At 54.8% G+C, this 9597-nt stretch overlaps 1 protein-coding gene across 2 annotated transcripts; it reads right to left on the bottom strand.

Annotated features, from left to right (window-relative positions):
* Positions 1–1271: 1271 nt before the first annotated feature.
* IRF1 (interferon regulatory factor 1) lies at positions 1272–9308 on the bottom strand. 2 transcript variants are annotated; one of them, XM_014856776.3, is made up of 11 exons: positions 9158–9308; positions 8507–8731; positions 7369–7460; positions 6011–6110; positions 5011–5187; positions 4848–4897; positions 4608–4740; positions 4292–4414; positions 3827–3876; positions 2551–2686; positions 1272–2265 (listed from the first exon to the last, which is right to left on the bottom strand). In XM_014856776.3, exons 3-11 carry the CDS (start codon positions 7453–7455, stop codon positions 2153–2155), a joined length of 969 nt encoding a protein of 322 aa, XP_014712262.1. In that variant the 5' UTR covers positions 7456–7460; positions 8507–8731; positions 9158–9308; the 3' UTR covers positions 1272–2152. The 2 variants fall into 2 exon arrangements, with proteins under 2 accessions (XP_014712262.1, XP_014712264.1); XM_014856778.3 differs by lacking the exon at positions 9158–9308 and having other exon boundaries at positions 8231–8731.
* Positions 9309–9597: the final 289 nt, after the last annotated feature.

Raw genomic sequence — 9597 nt, 5'->3', positions numbered from 1 at the left:
GGGCTGGGCCCAGTGAGAGGGTCACAGTCCAAGTGGTCTCTGGAACTAAGAATATGGAAGATGTGTCCACTGGGCTTGGTTTCCCTGAGCAACCCCCTTGCTGCCATGGCCTCAGTCCCTAGATGATGCTAGTGATGCCAGCTGGCTTCCCTTGGCCAGACTGCCTACTGCTGGGTGCTGTTTACATCTCAGGGGAGGGAGATGAGAAAAGCCCATATCCAGACCTCTCACCCTCAGACATTCCTCACTGGGGCCTTATCTGAAGGGGGCATTGCCATGTCAGTGGTTCTCAACCTGTGGTTTTCAGAAACACTGTTCTGATCAAATATACCCTTTCACAGAGATTCTGTGTGCATTAGCCCAGCTGGAATCCTGAAAAGACGTGGAAGAATGAAACCTGCTTGGTATGAGGTCATCCAAGGTTTTCCTAACACATTTGTGCATGGACCTGTTCCACAGTACACTGCAGGGCTGGTATTCAGCACCAATACAGTTATTGTTGGGTGTCAAAATAGTATTCTTGAATTGGCAGGTAAAGAGCCCCAAGCCTGTCCCCAGAGTCCTCCAGCCACCCCCGCCCCTCTCCCTCAGTTCTGCCCCTAATCCAGTATCTACCTGTCCTGTCCAATATGGTAGCCACTGGCCACAGGTGGCTATTTAAATTTTAACTACTTAAGTAAAATTTAAAATTCAGTTCCTCCATTGCACTGGCCACATTTCAAGTGCTCAGTTGGCACATGTGACTGTGCCGCTGCCTACTGTATTGGACAGCAACAGAGAGGGAACATTTCCATCACCACAGAAACTGGACAGCAACTAATGCCTAGCACAGCAGGCCTTGGGGACCTGTTTTGGGCTATGTCTGTGCTGACTGTCTGTGACTGTGCTGTGCCACCTGTTAACTTCTTGGCGCAGCACCTGAGTACACATGCACATGAGTTCAGGAGGACATATGGTCTATGGCACATTCCTTAGAAGAACTCACAACCTAACACACCCCAGGCCCCAGAAGCCCAAATTCAACTCACAGCCCTGACTATAAAACCAAGGGCAAGTGTCTCTATTTACATAGGCATGTCCCTGTGCGATTGACTGTCCCCTCGTCCTGTCATCTTCTCCATGAACATAATTGAAAGGATTCTGCAACAGGTGCATGTCACTGCTCACCCCAAAATCAAGCTCAGGCAGGATGCCAAGAATGAGTCCATTAGAATGTCTCTACAAAAAGTAAAACCATCTGCAATTTATCTCTAAAGAAAAGGTCACACCCCTTATAAACAATTAACTTTTTATAAAAAGACAAATGTACAAATTTACAGACATGTACATATGTGATCACACATGACTTAGTGGTCAGATGGCGTTTTCCAATTTTAAAAATTTTCCAAGGCGCTCACACTTCCCTCCCTGGGCCTCCTGAGGGCTGCTGGGGCCTGCCTGAGGGGGCAGGTGGGCGCAGGGCAAGGCACTGTATAAATAAATGCAAAGTCCAAGAGCTTAGCGGAGACGTTAGTGTACACCTCTGATCAGAAATGTGGCAAGTTCCACAAGAAAAAGTGCCATGTTTTTTCCCGAGCCCCTCAGCCCGAGCAGGGAGCAGGGCAGAGCTCCTCCGAGGCTGAGGGAGTACTGTCCCGCAGGACCCCACTTTTCCTTCACATTTCACTGGCTTTGGAACAGTCCCCAGGGCTCAGCTGGGAAGGGAGGTGGTTCTTTGGGAACAGGATTCACTTAGTGCAATTGTCTCTTAGTGCAGAGCCAGCCCTGGGGTCGGTGCTGTGCTTTTCTGAGGTCACTGGTCCGTTCCCTTGGGCCAGCTCAGTGACAGTGAGACCCTCTCCAGGCAGCTGGGCGTAGAGGGGAAAGCTGGAGGCTGACTCCTTTCTGAGACTTCCACCTGACACACCAATCTCAGAACCCCATCTTCCGAGGAGGCAGGGCCAGCATTACCCCCACAAGATGAGCCCAGACCTTGGCCTGGCAGGCCCCAAGAGGCCACCGTCCCAAGGAGGGAGGCCCCATCCCCACTCGGCAGTGGGGTCACGCTTTGCCATGTCAAAAGGGCCCACAGGAGTCCTGCTTCTCTGCACCACAGTCACCATGATGCCAGGTCCTGCTCACCTAGGGGAGTAAAAGGGGGCCAGGGGCCCAGCTATGGAGCACAAGGAATGGCCTGGATGGAGGGCAGCCTGACTGGGGTCAACAGGCTGTCCAGCCAGCTGGTGTCCATGTTCTTCAGATCTGAAGATATCAGCCCAATATACCCTAGAAGATGTGAAGAAGATTGTGTGAGGATGAGGGTGGGGGCAAGTGTGTTCCTCCTCGACCCCCCAACCCTATCCCTGAAGGCCACAGACACAGCAGCCTCTGCTCTCCACCCCATACAGCGAGCCGCCGTCATCTTTAGGTAAACTGAGGGCACGGGAGCAGCAGCGAATTCACAAGCTGTCTGTACCCAGATGAGTTTAAGAAGGATGCTTTACTTCTGCTGCTCCCTGGCTCTGCCCCCAAGCCTTCCCCACCTGCCACATGGATCCTGGGGTTTCTTACCCCCATGGCTGTCGACTTCTGTCTCCTCCTTGCAGCTGAAGTCTCCATAGACAGAGGGGGGCTGGGCCCCAGGTTCATTGAGCAGGTATCCCTTGCCATCCACGTTTGTCGGCTGCCACCCCGACTGCTCCAAGAACTGGAGACAGAGGAACAAGAAGCCATCAGCTCACTTCCAGTACAGACTCGCCCTGTGGCCCTACCCTTAGTGAGCCAAAGCTTCCCAGCCAGGATCACACCCTGGCCATTTTCACATTCTCAGATGGAAGCAGACGTGGAGTGCAGTTAGGACAGGGGCCTGGGAGGTGAGGGTCTGCCCTACACACACACTCCTCATCCAGCCTCTGGCACAGAATATCCGAGACTTCCCTTTCAACTGGGTAGGGACATACCAACTGGGAGTCTGGCTTAAAGCAATGGTTAGCATAGTAAGTCAAGAAAAGATGACTAGAAAAGCTAGAGATAGGAACCATACTCATGTCTCAATTTTCTGTGCTGATGGAACAGAGTCTGGGTACAACTACTGCAAAAACTTTTGTATATTCACTTTTTTTTTTTTGAGGAAGATTAGCCCTGAGCTAACATCTGCTGCCAATCCTCCTCTTTTTTTTTGCTGAGGAAGACTGGCCCTGAGCTAACATCCATGCCCATCTTCCTCTACTTTATATGTGGGACGCCTGCCACAACATGGCTTGCCAAGCGGTGCCATGTCCGCACCTGGGATCCGAACTGGCGAACCCCAGGCTACTGAAGCAGAACATGCGAACCGAATCACTGTGCCACCCAGCCAGCCCCAATATATTCACTTTTAAAACAGAAGCAGAAAAAAACCCTGGAGGATAATTTGGTAAAAAAAACAAAACAAAAAAACAAACAAAAACAAAAGCCATCATATTACAGATCCCAAGGCTGATTATTGAAACCTGATGTGCATTTCCCAAACTAGCAGGGCTGGGGCACGCTGGGGTGGAGGACACTCACCAGCCACCCAGCGTTGATGGCGGCTGACTCAGAGTGTCTGAGGCCCTGAGGCCTGCACCAGAACAGCCTGTTGGAAATTAGGCCTCCTACCTGTCCTCACTTCCACACTATTTTTCCCATTCAGCCAAGGAGGGCAGTGGTCCCCAGGCACATGGATATGGTGGCACTTGTAGGACTATGCAAGCAGCCAGGTCACAGCAGCAGCTGCCTACCCTCCAATGTGGAAGCTCTCACTGAGTCTCTCTCCTCACTGAGAGGCAGCTACTTCAAAAGAGTGCCCAGGGAGAAAGGGGCTTACCTTCATGATGTCGTCAGTTAATTTCCCTTCCTCATCCTCGTCTGTTGCAGCTGTGGATGGGGAAGGGCAGAGAGGTTGGCTGGCAGTCACCTAGGCTCATCCTGCAGTTCCAGCCCCACTAGATCCCCCTGCCCCTTCATATGCACACACACACTGGCCTCCCAGCGGACATCTGCCTGCCATAGAGATTCCAGAACAGGACACTGTCGTGGTGACTCAGCCTCCCCAACCTTGAAGCCACACCTCTTCCTACCCCTTGCTTCCTTCCTTACTCTCAGAGACTGAGCTGCAGAGGGGGCAGGAGAACCAGCAACCTTAGACCAAAATGCAGCCCCTGGCCCCCTTCCTCCTTCTCTCCACCACAGTCAGCTCAGTGCCAGCTGGAGTTCTGAGCATCTTTTCTTCCTCAGGAAATCCCTCCCAGGACCCAGTCAGGCAGGCAGGCCAGGCCCCAGAAGCACGAACCTTCAGAGGTGGAGGGCATAGGCGACACTTGGAAGCTGTACAGGTCACTGGTGCTGTCCGGCACAATTTCCCCTGGCATGTGCCAGTCGGGGAGAGTGCTACTTACAGCACATGATGACAGCACTGAAGGACAACAGAAACCACAGGTCAGAGCTGTGTGCTTTCTTAGTTTGCAAGACATCCAGCATCCCCTACCCTGCAGCCTGCTCCAACAGGCCACCATCCACAGACATAAAGCCTCCTATACCCAACCAAAGAGACATCCCACCGACCTGGGTGTTCCCCTGCCAGACTTGGAGTAAGGGCCCCACCTCACCTGGAGTAAGGGCCCGTTCAATCTCCAAGTCCTGCCCCATGTAGCTCTGAGCTGTGTAGCTGCTGTGGTCATCAGGCAGGGTGGAGCTGCTGAGTCCATCAGAGAAGGTATCAGGGCTGGAGTCCCCACATGACTACAGAAGGACAAAGAAGCTTAGGCCCAGGCTTGCTGTGGCACTTCTTCCACTGCCCACCCTGACTCACAGGTGACCAAAGGCCAGCTGCTTAGGACCACACTCACCTTCCTCTTGGCCTTGCTCTTAGCATCTCGGCTAGACTTGGACTTTCTCTCTGTGGGACAGATAGGCTGTCAGCCTTGGTATAGGCATGCCAGCCCCAGCTGCCCTTCCTCCTCCCTCCTTCCCTCCCTGAGGGCTTCCCGAGGACCCAGAGCCCTTGGATACCTTTCCTCTGGTTCTTGGTCAGGGGTGGAAGCATCCGGTACACCCGCACAGCTGAGCTGCCCTTGTTCCTGCTCTGGTCCTTCACCTCCTCAATGTCTGGCAGGGAGTTCATGGCACAGCGAAAGTTGGCCTTCCATGTCTTGGGATCTGGCTCCTTTTCCCCTGCTTTGTATCGGCCTAATGGGCAGGAGAGTGAAGAGGATCGTCAGGGCCATGGGTGGGGATCCTCGGCTGCCCCCTGGCCGGGGAGGAGGAAGGCAAGAGTACCCCTAAATTCTCATGCTGCCAGAGATCCACACTGGTCAAACCAGCAGGTATTCCTGGGTGACACTCTGCAGGCCCTGGGCCCTGGGGCTTCTTAAATGCCCAGACTTGGCTCAAACACATCAAGCAGGCCTCACTGAAGGGGCCAGCCAGAAGCACTAGAGGGCCCATACACCCAAAAGTGCTATCTTTGTCCCGGACCATGCCCAGTCTCCTTGCTTGGGCTATCAGCAGCTAGAGGATAGGGACTGGGGCTTATCTGATATTTCCAAACATGGTAGTAGACACAGAGTAGGCATCAAAGAACAGTTACTGATAGGTGGACTGACTGGTCTGAGATGGGCCAAGAGCCCCATCCCTCAAGAATAAAAGGAGGCTGCCAATCAGATGGACCTTGGGCCAAGGACTTTGGTCAACATCAAGAAAAAGGAAGGCCTGGGTCTCTTTTAGTGTCCTGGCTCATAGCTGCTTTTGCCAGGGAGAACCTTAATCCAGCCACAACCTGAAACCACACTTTCTAAGATTTTCACAGATCTTCACAGATTCCTTTGAGAATTTGTTGAAATGATGGACCCTCTCCCCAGAAACATAGGTCTGCCCTGTCCACCCCCTGAATTCTATACACCTTCTTAGGGAGCTCAGAGACGCCAATGAAGAGCCTTTCTATTAACAGAAGTGCGTCCTCTTGTCCTTCCCTGGCCCTTGGGACTCCTGGGCTGAAGTCCAAGGCACACACCTGTGTGAATGGCCCAGCTCCGGAACAGACAGGCATCCTTGTTGATGTCCCAGCCATGCTTGGCAGCGTGCTTCCATGGGATCTGGAAGATCATCTCCTCCTGAACAGCACACACGCATACACATAAGGCTGTGTCAGCTGAGACCACAGGTTTTTGGCCTGAGTCTGCCCTGCCCAGCCCCCCAGGTCTGGGAAAAGGCTGACTTCCCCTTTTCACCCTGACATCTGGCTTGGGTTGACCCATCCTGAGATTGGCTTAAATCAGCTGCTCCATCACTCTGGATCTCTCAGAAGTGGCCCTGGGTTCTGATGAGCTGTGCCACCCTCAGCTCAGCAAAGACCTCCCTCTGCCTGTTACAGATGTGCTAGGACCCATACAGAGCACCCTGGGATGCTTCTCTCTGGCTTGTCAGCACCAACATGGAAGTGAGAACTCCATCAATTAGATGGGGCTGCTCTACAGCCATACACTTGAGGGAGCCTTGGGCCAGACTTGGATGCTGACTACCTGTGTGACCCTGGCACTGTCACTGTTCCTCTTTGTCCCTCATTGTTTTCTCTGCTGTGAAATGACAAAACACAGTGACAAATATAAAGACTGAGGTCTCACTGTTATTACTGGTGGTTAACAGTATGGATTTTTGAGTCAGACTGCTCAGGTTCAAATCTTGGCTTTATCACTTTTTATGTGATCTCATTATCTACCTCTCATAGCCTCAGTTTCCTTATCTGAAAATGGAGATATTAACCGGATCTACCTCAAAGGGCTATTTTGATGATTAAATGACACAACGTAAGTAACATCTTTAGCATCGTACCATGCTTCTAGTGAGTATACAGTAAGCATTAGCTATTATTATGAATACTATTATAACTATTAAGTTTGCAGGGTCTATATTGCCCTTTGTGCACCAGCAAGAGGCTTCTTGGGCCTGGGCAACTGGTGCAAGGTTAATTCTTGGGCTCCCTGCTGAGTCAGCCACCTTCCTGCCAGCAGTGCCCACTTCTCTGTCTCCCATCTGTCTGACTGGAGCCCTGTAGATGCTGTGTGTATTTGTAGGAGTCTCCCTCAGGAGAGACGAGAACTCCAGCTCTGCAGATTCTGGGAGAGTCCTGCTGCTGGGAACTGTCAGTGCCCTCAGGTGGGTGCCCTGTCCATACCTTGAGAAGGGAGGAAAGCAGAAGTCGGGCAAGTGGGGCGCAGGGTTGGGCCTCCTACACCCCTTGCATGCAGGAGCCACTGGGAAACACATCTGCCTGCTCCCTATCACTTCCCTTTTCTAGCTGCATCTGAAGCTTTGGTCCCCAAAGAAAATGGGTTAAAATAGTGGCAGAAAAACCCAAAGAGTTACACTCACTTTATTAATCCAGATCAGCCCTGGGATTTGGTTGGAATTAATCTGCATCTCTAGCCAGGGTCTCATGCGCATCCGAGTGATGGGCATGTTGGCTGTAAAGAGAAGACAGAAGGCTCCTGTTTGGAATCTATTGAGCAGCCACTGGGCACTACCCTGCCCCACCCCAGGTCATTCAGATACCCTCCCCTACCTTCAGCCAGGTCCCAGGTACTCCACGAGGGAGGGACCTTCACTGGAATAAAACTGCCCTCCAAATATTTTCAGCATCTTGGGCAAAAACACTTCTGCCCCTTCCCTCACCCCCTCCTAGACAGTCTTGGGAGAAGACAGGCTTGCCAGTGATAGTTTCAGGATTTACGTGCAGGAAAAAGAGACAAAATACACAGATACCAGAACTTTTCTCCCCAAATTCGAATCCTTTGGGAAGGAAGGGGATTCTTTTGCTTGATGCCAAGAAATTTCCCTACTAGAGTTGTTGCCACTAACTGTGTGCCTTCCTCGAAGGGCAAGCAATCACCCTGCACCCTGGACGTCCTCTCCCCACCGCCACCCCCATCTGTTCTACGCCTTCCTGACAGCCGCGGTGCACAGGCCAGGACGCTAACCCTTCCTGCCTGGCTCCCCTCCTAGGGCGAAGTGGCCCAATGAACACCTGTGGCGCCTCCTCCCGCAGCTCCAGCAGGTCCTCCAGCCACCCAGGGCAGCAAGCCTCAGCCCCCTCCCCTTGCACAGACAGCTTGAAACCTGGGCCCTGGCGCGGAGCTGGGACCGCCGAAAGCCGACGTCGGGAGCTTGGAGCGCCCACGCACGGACGCACACTCGAGTTCCCGGCACGGCTTGTAGACGCGCGCAACCAACATACCGAGCCAACCAGAGACCCCCGGCGGCTTCGCGCACACAGATCTGCGACAACGGCCGGACGCCAGCAACCTCGGCCGGCTGGGCGGGCCACGCCGCGGCCCGCCCTCCCCGCGCTGCCGCTCGCCGCTCCTCCAGCGCCCTCCTGAGCCCGCTCGGGGACCCAGGCAACGCCGCGCGCCCGAGACTCTCCCGGCTGGGGTTTTCGGCCCCCACTTCCTGGTGCCCGGCGCCCCTTTGTTCGACGCCACCGGTCCCCACCGCAGCGAAGGCGGCTCACCTCTGCAGCGGCGCGATCCGGCAGCGGCGCCTGAGGGTCCCGGCGCGGCTGGGGCTGCTGTGCCGGCGCGGGGAGCGCGATTCCGGGTGGGAGCGGGGAGAAGGCAGAGGATGCCTGCGTCGCGGGGCTGCTGGGCACGCTGGTCTGGGCTTGGCACGGCTCCTGCTGGCCTCTGCTCCGCGCGACTGGGGCGCACGTCCTGCCTCGACGAAGGAGTGGCGCGCTCTGCCGGGGCAGCGGCGTCGGCGAGAAATCTAAACACTTAGCGGGATTCCCCCAACCCAGGCCGGGCCCCGCCTCTAAAGAGCCGCGAGGACGCCTATTGGCCCGCGCCGCCACATCATTTCGGAGAAATCAGGCTGTTGTAGAGCTAGCGGCGAAGGGGAAGTACAGGGCGGCTGCTCCTCCCCACCCCCTCCGGCCCGGCGCCACCGCCCCGGGACGACCGCGGGCCCGCCCCGCCCGCTCCCACTCCGCCCGCACAGCAGCTAGCCCGGGAGAAAAGCTGTCCTGGAAAGCCGAACGCCCTCGGCCCGCAGTTACTTCCCTCACTCCGCATTCTCCTAGCCTGCTAGCTCCTGGGACCACCTCTTCACCCTCCTCTCCGGGGGGTGGGGACATCAATCTCCCGAATGCAGGTGAGGGGCTTACCAGGCACCTGCCGCCCTCTTCAGAGTGAACACCGGGATGGAACCCCTGAAAAGCAGCCTGGTTCCTCAAGCCCGCTAATGGGGTGTCAAGAAGGGAGGATTTCGACTCACGTTGCCCCCCTCTTGAGGGATGACACACCTCCAGATCACTCACCTGCCCTGGGGAAGTAAAGGAAAGCCTACGCTGCCTGGGATGCTGCCTTGGGGCTGCCGGAAAAGAGGAAATCCCAGGCTTGCTGCTGCTGGCGCAGCGCGCCTGCCAAGGGACCTCAGTTTCGTCAACTACAAAATAGTAATAGCCCTACCTTGCTGGTCCAGTGACAGAGAGAGATGGTGTCTGTAAAGCACCATGCCCCACTTAGGCAGCAGATGCTGCATGGTTTGTGAAGTCCCTGCTGGGAGTATAATAGAGACCCGGGAGACACCTCTCCCCCTTGCCGT

The sequence above is a fragment of the Equus asinus genome, chromosome 9 (assembly GCF_041296235.1).
Source record: "Equus asinus isolate D_3611 breed Donkey chromosome 9, EquAss-T2T_v2, whole genome shotgun sequence".
Classification (NCBI taxonomy): domain Eukaryota; kingdom Metazoa; phylum Chordata; class Mammalia; order Perissodactyla; family Equidae; genus Equus; species Equus asinus.
This window is presented reverse-complemented; position numbering and strand designations above follow the sequence as displayed.

Bases quoted from the DNA above. Each gene is read 5' to 3' on its own strand.
- IRF1 (XM_014856776.3), bottom strand. From the start codon at position 7,455: ATGCCCATCACTCGGATGCGCATGAGACCCTGGCTAGAGATGCAGATT. The intron at 4,898-5,010 runs GTATCCAAGGGC...TCTGTCCCACAG, and splicing joins GACCAAGAACCAGAGGAAAG to AGAGAAAGTCCAAGTCTAGC. The intron at 2,687-3,826 runs GTAAGCCCCTTT...CTCTGTCTCCAG, and splicing joins TAACTGACGACATCATGAAG to TTCTTGGAGCAGTCGGGGTG.